Source organism: Diabrotica virgifera, chromosome 8 (assembly GCF_917563875.1).
Source record: "Diabrotica virgifera virgifera chromosome 8, PGI_DIABVI_V3a".
NCBI lineage: Eukaryota > Metazoa > Arthropoda > Insecta > Coleoptera > Chrysomelidae > Diabrotica > Diabrotica virgifera.
Genome location: NC_065450.1, coordinates 224,711,003 through 224,729,268, shown reverse-complemented (window position 1 = coordinate 224,729,268; position 18,266 = coordinate 224,711,003). Strand labels below are relative to the sequence as shown.

General features: G+C 30.6%; 1 protein-coding gene and 2 long non-coding RNA genes across 4 annotated transcripts in view; 1 reads left to right on the top strand and 2 right to left on the bottom strand.

The window, feature by feature from the left end:
* The window catches only part of LOC114336998 (uncharacterized), a 70,024-nt gene extending 53,431 nt beyond the window's left edge, over positions 1–16,593 (bottom strand). For both annotated transcript variants that reach the window (XM_028287378.2, XM_028287387.2), the window contains exon 1: positions 16,307–16,593. In XM_028287378.2, coding sequence (XP_028143179.2) covers positions 16,307–16,381 — 75 coding nt within the window. In that variant the 5' untranslated portion in view covers positions 16,382–16,593. The remainder of the gene's footprint in view (positions 1–16,306) is intronic.
* Positions 977–3,183, top strand: LOC126889311 (uncharacterized). Its single transcript, XR_007699981.1, has 3 exons — positions 977–1,267; positions 1,903–2,060; positions 3,003–3,183. It is a non-coding gene; the product is annotated as an uncharacterized LOC126889311 (long non-coding RNA).
* On the bottom strand, positions 6,658–11,102 carry LOC126889312 (uncharacterized). Its single transcript, XR_007699982.1, has 3 exons — positions 10,615–11,102; positions 10,362–10,556; positions 6,658–6,839 (listed from the first exon to the last, which is right to left on the bottom strand). It is a non-coding gene; the product is annotated as an uncharacterized LOC126889312 (long non-coding RNA).
* Positions 16,594–18,266: the final 1,673 nt, after the last annotated feature.

Sequence of the window (18,266 nt, the reverse complement as noted above, 5' to 3'; positions counted from 1 at the left end):
TGATTGCTTGATTCCGTGGTGTGAAGGTGGTTAAACTTTTGTTTTATTTTCTTTTTCTTTTGTTTGTTTTTGTTGTTGCGAATATATCGCAGAAAGTTTTTAGATGAAGTAATTTTATGATGAAGATAACACAGAAAATACAAGAGGGCAGCATACTTTGCAAAACAACTGTTACATACAACTGATGGATCAAAGTCAAAAGAATATACCAGTTGTGCCTTCTACCATTTTGAGGAAAATACTGACAAAAAATTTATTTTACCAAAGGAAGCTTCCATATACACTGCAGAACTAACAGCAATAGTGCAAGCTATGAAATACGTACTCGGCTCTAACCACGACAAATTTATAATATGTACGGACAGCAAAAGTGCAGTAGATAAACTTAAAAATGTTAAAATAAATAGATCAGTTAATCATATTGAAGCAAAAATCCTGTATTTACATAATGAGATACACATCAAGAATAAAGTCGTCATATATCTACCCTAACAACACACAACATTCCAGGAATGTACTACCAAAGTTCTATCAATATTTGAATGTCCTGGACATTTAGGGAACATTCGGTGAACATCTGTTTAAATTATTCCTGGAATGTTACCATAAGACATTCTGTGAACATACTACCAATGTTCCTATATTTTAAGTTGCGAAATAATACATACGTGTAAGAGATACAACATTACTTATAACATACCAGACAAACTAAGTGACATTTTAGGCCTACAGTGCAATAATATGTCAAATTTAAAGAGTTTCCCAAGATTATAAACATACAAATGTAATAAAAATTATTGTTCGCGAATATTCAATTTGGAATGCGATTTTGTTAATAAAAAAAATACTTATTATAACTTATGCAAAACCCAAGAGAGGCATTTATATTTATTTCTTTTGCGTTCATTTTCAAATTCGCCGTGCATATATTTTTGTGCATGGCGCTTGAGAGGGCATCACGTGACTAAAAACGACCAACCAACGACCTCGCTTCGGCCATCTTGGCATCTTCATCTTGGCGACCTTGCCTTGCCGTGGATTGTTTTTAGTTGTTTGTATTATTTGTGCTTTTTAAGAATATTTTTTTAATTCGGATACTTTTATAATAGCTTTAATAGTATTATTAACATAGTGCATAAAATGGTGTCCTGTTTTTAACGCAGTTGGAGTAGCAGAAACAAATGTAGATAAAAAAATCTGCAGGAATAACGTTTCAATTATGACAGAAGCTCCAAACAAATGACTGAATGAAAAGCCCTATTAAAAGGTTAGTATGCAAATATGTAAACGAAAGCATGCCCTGTATTTCAGAAAATAAATTAATACTATTAATACCCTAATAATACTATTCATAAAAAATCTTTTAAGTAACGTAGATATAACAAAGTGAATAAAAGGCATAAATCAGAAGAATTATTATTTTATTTTATAAGTTAATAATTGGTCATATCCATTTATTATTTTAATAATAATTGTGAATAAGCCACAAACTTCGCTTATTCCTAACTAAAATAGTAAATAGAGATAGGTAATAACAAAAGGATTTATAAAACTAAAATAATTCTTTTTGCGTTTTTGCTAGTGTATGCGTTTATAAATAGGATGGTAGACCACACACTATAATATGCAGTACCAACTAATGAATACACAGAATATTATAGTCGATTTGCTAAACTCAGTCTCAGTACTAATTACTGTAATTTTGGCAAAATTGGCCAAAAACAAAAAAAATTACCTACTAAAATCACTAGCCAGTTGTGTCTGAGTTTGGGGAACCGACTATACTAATAAACAATTTCTAAGCTGTTTTATAATAATTTTGTGAGTTCATTAATCATATTTTTTATTTAAAACTAAAATTTGTTAATAATGCTTAGTAATGCATATATTTTGTATTTTTAGCTTTCCAGAAGATCCTGCGAAGAAGACATGAAGTATAGATCAGATTTGTTAATAGAGGAGTATGTTCAAAACACTTTTTAGAAAAAGATATTGACAGAACTTCACTTTCATCTGTTCGTTTGAGAGACTGTGCTGTTCCAATAGCTTATGTCACACAGGTATATGCATAACCTAATTAATAATACAGTCCGTACAATATAGATACTGTTGTAATTCATTATCTACATCGGAGATCTAAGTTGACATTGTTGCCCAACTACAAAAAATTTTTGAATTCATTTTAAGTCAAATATATCACATAATTATTGCGAAGTAGATTATACAACAAAACAGATTAATATTCAATGTAAATAAATAAAAACATCAGAAATCGAAAACAAGAATTAAGGTATAATCTTATGTTACAGTTATTAAGGTACCAAGGGTATTATAGGGATATACGTTGACCGAAAGCGTTATTATTATAATACCTGTGGTGCCTTCAACGTTTAATGCCCGACTAAATTATTCTTTATATGCGAAAAATTTGAATGAATTTTGAATTGATTAGTTTTTAAATAAGTACATTTACCAGTAACAGTAGTAACGTAATTGTGGTAACCATAGTTTTACTTAGGTTGATATTTGTCAACTTGACAGTATCTAAGTCGTTATTTAAATTTAATGCCCAAGGGCGTTATATCGTACTTAACAGACTTCGAAATGTCATTATTTGTCAAATAATGTACCAGTAGGACATTAAAGTAAATAATAAAAACAATAAATATAATGAATACTAAATACTTATTTGTTTGTGAAAAATCTATTTCTTTGTGGCTTTTTTGTAATTAATTATTCTAATGGGGAAATAAGCCACAATTTACTTGAAAAAATAATTTTATTAAGGTTTCTACTTCCACATCGGATGTCGTTGTCAAAATACAAAATGTTCATTATTATTATTTTATTTATTAAATATTATTTATTATTTATTTAAATATTATTTAATATTTATTTTTTTATTATTATTATTTATGCATATTATTACCTGTAAATAATATTTCTTCTGATTGTTAATTGTAAAGGATAGAAAAATTACCTTTTATTTTATTTTCTTTTAGAATCGGCTGAGAGAAGTGGTCTACAAAAAACCAGAAAGGAAACGGAATATGTGGCTACGAAAAGCAAAAGAAAGGTTTACAAAGCAAATGTGACACATTTTTTTATAATATTTAGGAATGTCAGCAAATTACATTAAAAAATGTATGTAAAGATTTTTTGCAATAAAAATGTTTATATTTATCAAGGATGTATTATTTGGTATGGCCATATATCGTCAGTGATGTGACAGTACCTCCTATCTGTTTTTTTCAAGAGATTTGTAAGATAGACTAAAAACTTGTTTCGGCCACCTCCTGTTTTCATATATTTTTTGACTTGTTTTGCAGTAAATTCAACTATCTATTTACTACAAAAAAGTCAGAATACGTACGAAACCAGAAAGTGACCTTAAAAAATGTTTTTCGTCTCCTGCAAACCTCATGAAAAAACATATAGGAGGTATTGTCACATTACTGACGATATATTTCAGTGAATGTCTAAAAAATATACTGTGAATGTTCAAAGAACGTTCGTAGACATTCATGGAATGTTCTAACAAGACATTCAGTCTAAAAATATACTGTGAATGTCCAAAGAACATTCATGGAATGTTCCAACAAGACATTCAGTCTAAAAAATAGACTGTGAATGTCCAAAGAACATTCGTAGACATTCATGGAATGTTCCAACAGAACATTCTAAGAATATTTAAAATGCTGACACAGCACTTTCCTGGTACTTTCCAGGGACATTCGTGTGCATTTGGGGACATTCCAGGAATGTTTTCAATGTCCTGTGTGTACATTCTAGGAACATTCATGGAATGTTTTGTGTTATTAGGGTATGGGTAAAGGGACACGCAGGCATAACAGGTAATGAAATGGTGGATGCCTTAGCAAAAACAGCTCCAACATCAGGAGAAGAACTAAATCTTAAACTACCCCCGTCCGATTTATTCTTAAATCAAAGGAACAAAATAAATGAGATGTGGCAAAACCTATACAGTGCATCAACAACTGGAACAAACTTTTGTAAACACCAGCCAAGGATCCCCAGAAAACCATGGTTTCACAAAATACCAAACAGAAACTTTGTCGCCACAATAAATCGAATACGTGCAAACCATGCACTAACACCTTATTATAAACACAAAATAAAAATTACAGACGATCCACTGTGTAGTTGTGGTAAAATGGGTACATTGGTACATGTTTTACTTGAATGTCCAATAAATATTGTAAACATTAATAATCTATATAAAAACTTAATTCACTACAAGATAAACCTTCCAATAGACCTAAATTGTATTATTTTTTCAGGAAATAATAATATACTTTATGTACTTCATCAACACATCATAAACTGTAAACTAAAATTGTAAAATTACTAACCAATTTTGTAAGCAATTCTGCAAAACAAACTAAATGTAAAGCATTAAAGGAAAAAAAAAAAAGGTGAATACAAAAAAAAAAAAAAAAATAAATAAACCAAGTAAAAAAAAAATTAACCAATTAAAAAAAAAAACAAAAAAAAAAACAAAAAAAAAACAAAAAAAAAAACAAAAAAAAAAAAACAAAAAAAAACAAAAAAAAAGAAAACAAAAAAAAAATAAAAACACACACAAAGAGGGCTAAAACCTCCGCGGCGTTGAACCGGGTTGATGCTCTAGCGCGGAAGGAAAAAAAAAATTAAACACCATACACTTTACTAATGCTACATATTACTAACAAAACAAATGAATACATCATGCTCAAGTTTGATACTATGAAACAATTTACACAAACTATTTATACAATCTAACATAGTCTGGCTAATTGGTCCTCACCAAAGCCATAAATTCCACGAAAAAAAAAAAAAAAAAAAAACTGTTACAATTTGAAATCAGCATTTTGTTAAGTTGTTGTCTTGAAGGTAAAAAAGTGACTTTTTAAAAAAATTATATCTTGGAAACTAAAAATTATTTTTATTTATAATTGAAACATGTAAAAGTATAGTACTCTCAAAAAAATTTCAGCCAAAAATATTCATTTTTGTAGAGTTGACTGCAATTTTTCGACAACAGCCCTTTTTTGCAGTGAGCAGCATAACAAGTCCAGTCTCATCTGAAATCAAAGTTTCTTGTAGTTTATCCCTCTGGCTAGTGAATGAACAAAGGATTTTTTATTAGATGAGGTCATTTTTGTTTTATAAAAAAAACTACTTTAAAAATGAAAAAAATTGGGGTCAAAAATGTGTTTAAACTTATGTAAAATCTTCAAATTTCATTTTTTTTTAATTCCTTCGTTCATATTCTAGCCAGAGGTATAAACTACAAGAAACTTTTTGATTTCAGATGAGACTGGACTTAGTTATGCTGCCAACGCAAAAAAACTTAAACTCTACAAAAATGAATATTTTTGGCTGAAACTTTTTTTGAGACTACCTTAAGTACTATACTTTTACATGTTCCAATTATAAATAAAAATAAATTTTAGTTTTCGAGATATAATTTTTTTAAAAAGTCACTTTTTTTACCCACAAGACCTATGTAACCCCTTAAAAAATGTTTGGAAGAATATGTTTGATGGCCAAGATGCATACATATATTTAGAAGCAAAGTTCCTGATTTCTGTAGTATAATACGTAATACCGAAGAGGAAGTAGCCCTAAGCGCCGGACTCCACTTGCGATTTGTAGTTGTGAAGATTGAACACATTCTTTCAAATAGAAGTCAATCCATGATTATTTAGTCACAAATGGATTGACTTGTATTTGAAACAATGTGTTCAATCTTCCTGATTACAAATCGCAAGTGGAGTGCGGCGGTAATAACACCAAAATATTCCATATAGGTCCATAGAAGGTACACAGACATTGAAAAATTCCTGGAATATCCCCGAAAACATGTTCCCTGAACATCCCAGGAAAATCCTGTGTCAGCATTTTAAACATTACCTGAATGTCTTATTGGAACATTCCATGAATGTCCACAAATGTTCTCTGGACATTCAAAATATATTTTGTAGACATTCCCTGGATATACCAGAAATACAGTGATGAGCGCTCTAATAACCGGCAAAATAGCACAAAAGATGTATTAAGTAGTGAGATAAAAAGACATGAAACTAGTCGAGCTGGGAAATTTAGCGATATTAACTTATACATTTAGATTGTATTGATTGTGTACCACCTTCAGACGTATCAGACGAGTTTGGAAACTACCACTGTCACAGTGACAGTTTTAGTTGACATACTCCTCCGATATGTGTAAAGGTGGGATCAATATAACGTAAATTTAAAGGTTAATTTCGCTAAATTTCCCAGCTCGACTAGTTTCATTTCTTTTTATCTCACAACTAAATATGTTGCCCATATTTTGCCGGTTATTAGGGCACTCATCACTGTACATCCTTGCTGATGTGACAATACCTCCTATCTGTTTCTTCATGAGTTTTGTATGAGAGATGGAAAAACATGTTTTAAGGTCACCTCCTGTGTTCATATGTAAGTTTTGACTTGTTTTGTAGTTCATAGATAGTTTAATTTACTACAAAACAAGTCAAAAAATATCATATGAAAACAGGAGGTGACCCTAAGACAAGTTTTTAGTCTCTCTTACAAAACTCATGAAAAACAGATAGGATGTATTATTACATCACTGACGATATGTGGCCATACCAAATAATACATCCTTGATAAATATAAACATTTTTATTGAACAAAATCTTTTCATACATTTTTTCAATGCAATTTACTGATATTCCTAAATATTTCAAAAAGATGTGTCACATTTGCTTTGTAAACCTTTCTTTTGCCTTTCGTAGCCACATATTCCGTTTCCTTCCTGGTTTTTTGTAGACCACTTCTCTCAGCTGATTCTAAAAAAAATAAAATAAATGGTAATTTTTCTATCCTTTACAATTAACAATCAGAAGAAATATTATTTACAGATAATGATATGCATAATAATAATAGGTTTGTTCTAGCATCAGTTTGAAACCATCAGCGAATAGTGGACCAGCGCGAGTAGAGGGGATCGCACTGGTGACTGTATTATGTTCTTTTACTGACCAACTGTTTGCTGATGGTTTTTGACTAGTTTGACTGTTTGCTAGAACAAACCTAATAATAATGAATATTTTGTATTTTGACAATGACATCTGATGTGGAAGTCAAAACATTAATAAAATTATTTTTTCAAGTTAACTTTCACATACGCGTCTTAAAATTGTACTTTTAATACTTATATCATAAATAACTATTAAAACTATCTTAAGAGGAAACAGTATCGATCAACAGGTAGCGAAAATGTGTTCCAAGATTGCGGCTGTAATTTTGAATATTTTTTCAAGATATTTGGCACACATATTCGTAATATAATAAAGAATGGCGGTACAGAGCCCAATTTGAAAAATATATTAATATGATTAATTATTTATATGGGAAATAAGCCACAATTAAAATGAAAAAAATAATTTTATTAACGTTTCGACGCCCAAATCGGGTGCCGTTGTCAAAATACAAAATATTACTAAAATAAACTAAAGTGTTGTTGCTAAGCAAAAAAATTCTTCTAATAATTTATTTAATCTCACTCATTTATATTGGCAATTCAGACATATATTATACATTTTAAAGTAGAAGACTTTAAAATGATATTGCCAATATTTATGAGTTGCGTTCCTGGGACGACTTACTGAAAGATAGTTCATTCGATTACATGAAATTAACCCCAACTCAAGAATATCCGTCATAAAAAATTATAGCATGTGATATGTCTTTAAAAAGACAACCAAATGCAACGACAGTAAAATTCTCGCGTTAGAGACTTCATAGTAAATCACAAGGGAAAACCAGGAAAAACCCTGTGATACTATCCCGACATCGTAAGTATTTGGTCTTACATTAATTTACTCTCAAAAAATAATACCAAATTCTGACTTGTAACATGTTTAAATTATAAATAATATTAATAATACTAGATATTCTCCTTTTCATGAACATTTTTCAGTGCGTCACAAATTATAGAAAAAAAGGTAAGTCCGTGATAATACACATTTATGACATTTATTCTAACGTGACATTTTAGTTAAATCTGACAGTTGTCAAATTTTATTTATATAAAATATGTACTAGCTCGATATTATTGACTTACTAATCTTGGTATTTTCTTTCTATTGACTTTTTTTTTTTTTTTTTGTTCTTTTTGTTTTTCCTGGTTTTCTCTTGTGATTTACTATGAAGTCTCTAACGCGAGAATTTTACTGTCGTTGCATTTGGTTGTCTTTTTAAAGACATATCACATGCTATAATTTTTTATGACGGATATTCTTGAGTTGGGGTTAATTTCATGTAATCGAATGAACTATCTTTCAGTAAGTCGTCCCAGGAACGCAACTCATAAATATTGGCAATATCATTTTAAAGTCTTCTACTTTAAAATGTATAATATATGTCTGAATTGCCAATATAAATGAGTGAGATTAAATAAATTATTAGAAGAATTTTTTTGCTTAGCAACAACACTTTAGTTTATTTTAGTAATATTTTGTATTTTGACAACGGCACCCGATTTGGGCGTCGAAACGTTAATAAAATTATTTTTTTCATTTTAATTGTGGCTTATTTCCCATATAAATAATTAATCATAAAAATGCCACAAGGAAATAGCTTCAGAACAACAATATATTAATATGTGGAAATTACTCTGTAATTAAATACAATATAAAAAAACGAGCTTGTACCGCCATTAAGAAGAACAAAAAAATACACTTTTTTCAAATACAACTTTTTTATCCGATTTTGTGTTATTTTGGAACTACTAAAATTTTTTATTTCATTAGTAGTTCCAAAATTACACAAAATCTAGGCATTGGATAAAAAAGTTTATTTGAAGAAAGTGTATTTTTTTGTTCTTCTTAATGGAGGTACAGGCTCGTTTTTAAATATTGTATAATTACAGAGTAATTTCCACATATTAATATATTTTTCAAATTGGGCTCTGTACCGCCATTCTTTATTATTTTACGAATACGTGTGCCATATGCCTCGAAAAAATATTCAAAATTACAGTGACAATCTTGGAACACGTTTTGGCTACCTGTTTATCGCTACTGTATTACCTTAAAACATTGTAATTTGCTAAACCAGTATATTTTACTCTACTACTACTCTACTAGCTACCTCATTTTCCACTGTTTCTAAAGACTTGTTTACATGGGTAGAGTTTTGAGGAGAGTAGAGTAGTGGTAGTACTCTACCAAAAATGACTTGATACCATTCACATGAGGAGAGTACAAGTATTGGGACCGTGCAAGTTCGGCAAAGCGACCTCTATTTCTACGCTCTGTACTTTTATTCGCACTTTTAATTATATTGGCCAATTATATTAGTCCTGGTTGCAGGATAATTGTCAAGGCCATAGTCCAAAAAAATAATAAGAAGAAAATATAAGATGCAGGTTATGTTTAGCAAACGTAAACAATTGTATGTATTAAATAAAATTAGTTTTTAAAATGCAGTACTGCAAGCAAAATACAATTAATTAAATTTACCTTTATTGCATATAATAATTGCATATCATATCAATATTGTGGAGCAATATATAATTTTTCTGCGTCAATGACAGAAGGTATGAAATATACGTCAATTTGACAATTTCAATTGACAATATGAATTATTTAAGATAGTTGCAATATTTCTCCGCGACTCGCGCACGGTCGTTTCTCGTTTCCCTTTCCAAGTACTTGCACACCGCGAATAGTACTGATGCTAGTATAGTGAAACCGATTTTTGTATTTTTAAACACTCTTGATTATAAGTGCACCTTAAATTCTTAATTTTTTGCTGAAGCTCGTTTACTCCAAAGCCCCCTTTGCCATTCTTTCGACGATTTCATCCTCCGCAGCTTGCTGCAAACTTTTATTTCTGTAGTATACACTACCTAAATTCCATAAACACTGGTATTCGCCGTATTATAGCTCTACAAGTTTTAAAGTTTCATCTTCGGTGAACTTCATTTTATCACTATTCACTATTTACACAAAACACAATTCCAGCCAGAATGACAGCACCCCCATGTACTCTCCTACCTACTCTATTATGCCATAATTGAGCGTGTTCCATGGGTAGAGTGTGCAGCCGAGTAGACATTTTGGCAGTAGTGGTGGTCATAGAGTAGTTACTTTGCCATAGGTTGCTAGTCACTCTACTTTAACTCCAACTATACACTCTACCAGCTATTCTACTGTGCTGAGCATTTTTACAGGTAGAGTTACTCTACTCTATCAAGTACTTGCATCATTACTCTACCCATGTAAACAAGTCTTAAATCTACTGAATGAAAATCTACTTAATCTTAATTTACTCTTAATGAAAAATGTCTAAAATCATTTACCCACCTAGTATTATTGTAGAATTTAAGACAGTCCAGTGCCTTATAAATAATTTCAATATGAATATTTTTCCCTTTAATTCTCCTTTGATACCACTCCATTTTAGAGTTTGGGGAACTTATTTCATTGTGTTTATAGACCATATTTATTGAAGGAACCCAATCTGGAGATTGTTATTATCGATTAAGTCGGTTGGTTTTCCTATAAGATTAAAATGTTAACATCTTCAAAAATCGTTACTGTTGCAATTGTAACTTACCAGATATAAAATGATTACAGCAGACAGGACAGGAAAATTTTCATTTCGCTAGTAAAACCTGTACATTGTATTGCATTTAACCATTGTTGTCTCTCAGATACCTTATTTAGTTCAGTTTAAAAGTGAACTTTATCTTGCATTTAACTATCACAATTACTTTGCATTTCACACTTCAAAACACAACACCAATGAAGCATATTATCTTTCTAAATTAATACTTCCAGAGAAAATGTTAAATTAATCTTTGTACAACACAAAATTACAAAGAAATACAACTAAAATTATCTAAAACTCATTAAGAACAGATAGAATAAGATTTATCTTTTACACCCAGTAGCCATATTGATTTAATTTTGAAAACGATTATATTTAAATTTGGTAAATATAACTCCGCACGACCACGCAACTCGAAACACAAGTACGCAAACACGGTTGCGTGAAGCGTGGCTCGCAATCGTGAAATTTACGAGACTTGCTCGACCTGTAGATTCTTGTTGATTCCCCTAGGTATAATTACTGGTATCACTTGGGTCTCCTTTTTTATATAGGTATACTTATTATGTGATCCTTTCTTCACTGTACAGGGTGTCCCGAAACTCTCCCGACAAACTAAAACCGGAGATTCCTCAGATAATTTGAAGATAATTTAACCCAATTCATCTATTCCGAAAATGCTTCTTAAGGAAGCTAGAGCTCTTTGAAGATGGCGCCTTGTAATTAGTTTTTTTTTAAATAGCTCCAGGAGCTTCTATTTAGAAAAAACGAAAACTGTTACGCCTATTTATCTTCCAGGGATAAATCGATTCCATCAATTGCGAATTTCTAGCACTGGTCATAGGCGTCCATTTTGGCGCCCTTCTTGTAGAGCAAGGGTTATTTTATTCCATAACTTTTTGTCTTTAACTTTTAAGCATCTTTGACACTGGATTATTAAACTCTGAGGTATTGTAGTACTATACAGTACTCTTGCTTAAGTCGGTATAATTCACCGTTTTCTAGAAAAATCGATTTGAAAATTTTGCGTTTTTTGAATTTAAAAAAAAAATAAAAAAAACTATTTAGAAGAACGAAAACTAGTACGTTTATTTATCTTCCAGAAATGAATCGATTTGATCAATTGCAAATTTCGAGTACAGGTCATAGGTGGCCGTTTTGGGTCAACGGTTATTTTATCACAAAACTTTTTTATCTTTAATTTTTAAGTATTTTTGACACTAGATTATTAAATTATGAGGTATTCTAGTATTAAAAGTTACTCTCGCTTTAAGTCGATAAAACACACCGTTTTATTTTTAAAAAAATTTTCAATTTTTTTCAAATCCAAAGACGAAAATTTTTCGAATAGGTTTTTCTAGAAAACGGTGCACCCTACCGACTTAAAGCAAGAGTATTAAATAACCGTTGCCCTACCCAAAACAGACGCCTGTGGACGGTACTATAAATTCTCAATCGATAGAGTCGATTTATCTCTGGAAGATAAATAGGCGTATCAGGTTTCGTTTTTCTAAATAGAAACGTTATGGAGCTATTTTAAAAAAACTAATTACAAGACGCCATCTTTAAAGAGCTCTAGCACCTTTAAGAAGAATTTTAGGACTGGATAAATTGGGTTAAATTTTTTTCGAATCCTGAAAAACTAATAAATATTTTTGAAAAAATTAAACGCAGATTGAAAGATTACCTACATTAGCACTGAGGACCGAAAGTCCCTTAGAATAAGCAAAAATTTTCTTTAGAATGAGATATTTGAAATTAAGAATCACACTAAATTTTCTCTTTTTTTCGCCCCTGTAACTTATTAAAATAAATATTATACAGCGTGTCTACTTAAGTTGGAAACATATGGGAAACTTTTTTGTTATTCATTTTACAAAAAAAGTTATTCTTTATAAAAAGTTCTGCATGCTCTAAAACCTAAGATTCAATCATCAGATATCAAATTTTGTCAATATTATACGAGGTATGTCAAAAAATATGAACTTAGTTCAAGAGTAAAGTACCTTTATTTCTCTCAATATCGTAAATTCTTATTATGAAAAGTTGTTTTAAAAATAAAAACTAAGATCAAATATGCAATTACATTCTTCTAATTGGAAAAAAATATTTTCCAAATTTTTCTCAAATTTATTGATACTAACTTCGTTTTTATTGTTTACACATACGATAACTCTTTTATTATTACTTTTACGAAAAAAAGGTATTCCTTATAAAAAGCTCTGTATGTCCTAAGACCGAAGATGCAACCATCAGATATCACATTTTATTAATTTTATACGAGGTATGTCAAAAAATATGAATTTCACTCAAGAGTAAACTACCTTTATTTTTCACAATATTGAAAACGGTTATTAAAAAAGTTGTTAAGAATTAAAAACTATGTTTCAATATGCAATTACATCCTTCTAATCGAAATATTGTAAAATATAAAGGTACTATAATCTTGAGCGACTTTCACATTTTTTGACACACCTCGTATAAAATTAATAAAAGTTGATATATCATGGTTGTGTCTTAGGTTTTAGACCATGCAAAGCTTTTTATGAAGAATAACTTTTTTCGTAAAATGAATAATAAACGAGTTATCATATTTGTAATAATTAAAAACGATGTTGCGTATCCATAAATTTGAGAAAACATTTTTTTTTTTTCAATTAGAAGCATGTAATTGCATATTTGATCTTAGTTTTTAGTTCCAAACAACTTTTTATCATAAGAATTTTCGATATTGAGAGAAATAAAGGTACTTTACCCTTGACCGAAATTCATATTTTTTGACATACCTCGTATAATATTGAGAAAATTTGATATCTGATGATTGAATCTTAGGTTTTGGGACATGCAGAACTTTTTATAAAGAATAACTTTTTTTCGTAAAATTAATAATAAAAAAGTTTCCCATATGTTTCCAACTTAAGTAGACACGCTGTAGAAGTTTTCAGGCACGACTTTCGCCCGTTGGTAATAATGCAATCTTTCACTCTGCGTTTAAATTTTTCAAAAATATTTATTAGTGTTCTCAGGATTCTAAAAAAATGAATGCATTTAAAAAGCGTTGGTCCGAATTTTGCGCCTACGCTCTAAACTTTATCTTTTTTCTTGTTTTTTACTTTTATTTGATATGCTTAGAATTTCAGTGTCTCCATTCTCTTCTCCCTACCTACCTCAGTTTTCCCGGTTATATCTATTCATTCCCTTTTCAAGTAAAATTTAATAACAAGTTTTGGTCCTGGTAAAAGGTATATTAGTTTAAATAGCCCCTATAGGGCTACAAACATAGAAACAAAACGTCTTAGCTCTGTAACAAGAGCATCATCAGTATTACAAGAACATGGTGAGCCAAACAAAAATACAAAGGTTAAAACCTTTTAAAAATAGACTAAAAGTCTTATATAAATGTAAGCATCGTAAAATCCAAAGGATGGATATAATTCCTATGGATGTCGCTTTAGGGCAACATATGACTCCCACATAGTCCAGAAAGCCACTGCGCATCCGCTAGGAAAAATATTCTAATTCGGATTTTTTGCACAGTCTTACTCAAAAAGGACTCCTTTTAACAAATTTGCATGTTGCCAGGACCAAAAGGTGGTCAAAAATTTTTTAAACGTTTTTTTTTTTGTTTTTTTCCTAAAATTATTTTTTTTTTGCATTGAAAAAAGTTCTTTTAGGTTTTTTGGATCATTCCAAACAGAAAAGGTCTTTAGTGACTTTTCTCTAAAAATGATAGTTTTTGACATATAAGCGATTAAAAATTGAAAAATTACGAAATCGGCCATTTTTAACCCTCAAAAACTATGTGAAAAACTGAAAATTTGAATGTTGCCAAGGTAGGTAGATATTCTTTAAACATCGATTGATGAAATCCCGAAGAGTTTTTGCAATACAATATTCAAAACTCCTATTTTTTTTAATTGCTAATCAAGCGTGCTCGACACTATTTTCCACCGACAGTATGGTGCAAATGAAAGGAATAAATTCGTTATTTCGTAAACCGGCGACTTTATGGAAAAATCCCGAAACAGGTCGATTTTTATTTTTAAGTTATGATATTGTGGCATATATGGTATACTAGTGACGTCATCCGTCTGGGCGTGATGACGTAATCGATGATTTTTTTAAATGAGAATAGGGATCGTGTGGTAGCTCATTTGAAAGTTTCTTCAATTCTCTATTCAGTAATGTAAACATTTACATAATTATTTATACAGGGTGTCCTTCCACTTCTTTTTTTGTCAAATAATTTAATTTAATAAACTTTTTTGGACACCCTGTATAAATAATTATGTAAGTGTTTATATTACTGAATAGAAAATTGAAGAACCTTTCAAATGAGCTAGCACACGACCCCTATTCTTATTTAAAAAAATCATCGATTACGTCATCACGTCCAGACGGATGACGTCACTAGTATACCATATATGCCACAATATCATAACTTAAAAATAAAAATCGACCTGTTTCGGGATTTTTCCATAAAGTCGCCGGTTTACGAAATAACGAATTTATTCCTTTCATTTGCACCATACTGTCGGTGGAAAATAGTGTCGAGCACGCTTGATTAGCAATTTAAAAAAATAGGAGTTTTGAATATTGTATTGCAAAAACTCTTCGGGATTTCATCAATCGATGTTTGAAGAATATCTACCTACCTTGGCAACATTCAAATTTTCAGTTTTTCACATAGTTTTTGAGGGTTAAAAATGGCCGAGCCTTTTCTGTTTAGAATGATTCAAAAAACCTAAAAAAAATTTTTTCCGCTTATATGTCAAAAACTATCGTTTTTAGAGAAAAGTCACTAAAGACCTTTTCTGTTTGGAATGATCCAAAAAACCTAAAAAAACTTTTTTCCATGCAAAAAAAATAATTTTAGGAAAAAAACAAAAAAAAACGTTTAAAAAATTTTTGACCACCTTTTGGTCCTGGCAACATGCAAATTTGTTAAAAGGAGTCCTTTTTGAGTAAGACTGTGCAAAAAGTCCGAATTAGAATATTTTTCCTAGCGGATGCGCAGTGGCTTTCTGGACTAACACGTGGTAAGTGGGTTAATAGGTAATAATTAATTAGGTCATTATGCTACAAGAGGCGACAGGCAACTGAGTTAGTTAGTTGCCTGTCACCTCTTATAACATAATGACCTAATTAATTATTACCTATTAACCCACTTACCACGTGTGGGAGTCATATGTTGCCCTAAAGCCACATCCATAGGAATTATATCCATCCTTTAGATTTTACGATGTTTACATTTATATAAGACTTTAGTCTATTTTTAAAAGGTTTTAACCTTAGTATTTTTGGGTGGCTCACCATGTTCTTGTAACACTGATGATGCTCTTGTTACAGAGCGAAAACGTTTTGTTTCTGTTTGTAGCCCTATAGGGGCTTTTTAAACTAATATAACTTTTACCAGGATAAAAATTTTTTATTAAATTTTACTTGTAATTAATGGTATACGTATACAGCCAGCTACAGGAAATTCTTCCTTGTGGACATTCCCTTTTCGTTTGCCTAGTCTGTTTCTTCTACGTCCGTCCTTCCTCTCTGTATCAGTTTTTCTATCTTTCTAGCGTTGAGGTTTCTCAAAGTTCTTAGAGTTAAAGTTTTAGACAAGTTTTAAAAATTTAGATATTTTATAAATTATTTCAGTAAGAAAACACCTTCTATGTATTTAAATAAAATAAATATAGTTTACCTGTATCTGTAGATCATTCTTCATCGTCCAAGAGGCACAAGAATTAATAAAAAGCACAAAAACTAAAAACTTCATTTTAAAGTTTCCCTATTGTTGATATTTAAAACACACAGGATGTTTTACTCTCTGAATCCGTCACAATATTCATGTTAAAAGTGTAACATGGATATACTGCAGAAAAGAACTATTTTAGAAAATAATTTTTAATACTTAAAATTTTAGATAACTGACGATCCAAATTTCTAGTCGGTAATGATCTGCGTTTATCGATTATTGGTGAATATTTTCAAATTATCAGAGTCGGCGCAAGTGATGAGAGATATCATTGGCAGTTTTGTATTTGCATAAAGTAAAAAAATAATGTAGGAAAAGATTACTACTAAATACTATTACCCGTATTCGGGATTTTTGTGCTCTGTGCCAGGGCCGGCGATAACGGGCCTGCAAGGGATGCATTGCAGGCGGGCGCCCCTGTTTGGGGGGCGCCAGAATGAGCTTTTTTTCTGCTGGTATTATGTAAAATACTAAAATAGAAAAATTAATTTTTTAAATAATTCGTCATAATACTCTAATCTGTGTTTGTTTGTTAGTTTTGAATATCACATAATATTATAATATACAAAAATAAGCAATGCCGCGTAGAATTCTTACCATGATATATAATATAATTTATTGGTCAAACATATCATATTTCAACTAAACAACTTTGCTCTTAAATGAGAATGCTTTGCTTATGTTCTTCAAATTCCTTGCAAGTTGTTAGTTTTGTATTAGCAGTTATGAGAGGAAATGAATGATTTCTAGTAGAATTAACAGGATTGTGATTTTGTTTTCTTGCCGCCTGCGCCTGTCTAATTTAAGTAATATGTACCTATTAATAGGTATCAAGTTATGTATTAATCCCATAAAATCCCACATACCGGGTGTCCACTTATATTTTCTTCCATTTTAACTGCCTATAACTTCTAAACGACTCAAGTTAGAAATTTTATTTTAGTAAAAGTTTTGTTTGAATGGATTGAATTTTTTATATCGCTTTTAAATAAAAAATGGCGGATTTTTGAAAAAAAACGTTGTGGACTTTTTTATTGAAACACCAAATATATTCTTTTGTAAATTGAAAGAACAGTCATTTACCAATCCAGCGATATAACGTTTTTTAAAATCGGTTGTGAATGACTGAGCATTTAATTTTTAAAATGAGAGATGCAATGTGGAACTCACATAACATAATATTTTTTTTTTTATTACTCCAATTTATTTAACAATCTGTTCCGTTAGGAACAATCAGTTAAAGTTATGACTTTCTTAGGTTATGACATGTAGGTAAGAATTCCAATGAAAACTTTCCTTTCTAAATTATCAACAAATGTATAGATAGTACTACTAGTAAAATAAAGTAAAACTTAAAATAGTTCTAATTTATCTAAAATCTATTTGGTAAGTCAGTTGGTTTATAACGCTTAAGTCTGCGAACTTCACCCTCCGTGTTTAATAATTCACTCGCGAAATCATTTGGATGCGCACTAAGTCTTTCTTCATACTTTTCACTGTATTTGCTGATTTCTTCTTTGATGCTGGGAACTTTCAGGTCTCTCTCTATTATTGCGTTGGGGACGTACCATGGAGCGTTTACTATGGTTCTTAATGCCTTATTTTGAAAACGTTGTATAATTTCCAAGTTAGAGTTACTGGCTGAGCCCCATAGCTGTATGCCATAGGTCCATATGGGTTTAAGTATGGCTTTGTATACCACTAATTTATTTTCAATTGACAGTCTTGAATGTCTACCCAGAATCCAGTACATTTGTTGAAGTTTGAGTCCAAGTTGCTTTCTTTTGGTGAATATGTGTTTTCTCCATGTTAGTTTTTTATCTAGATGTATGCCCAGGTATTTGGTTGTATCTACTTGTAATAATTGTTTGTTGTTTATGTATACTGGTGGACAGCTCTCTCTTCG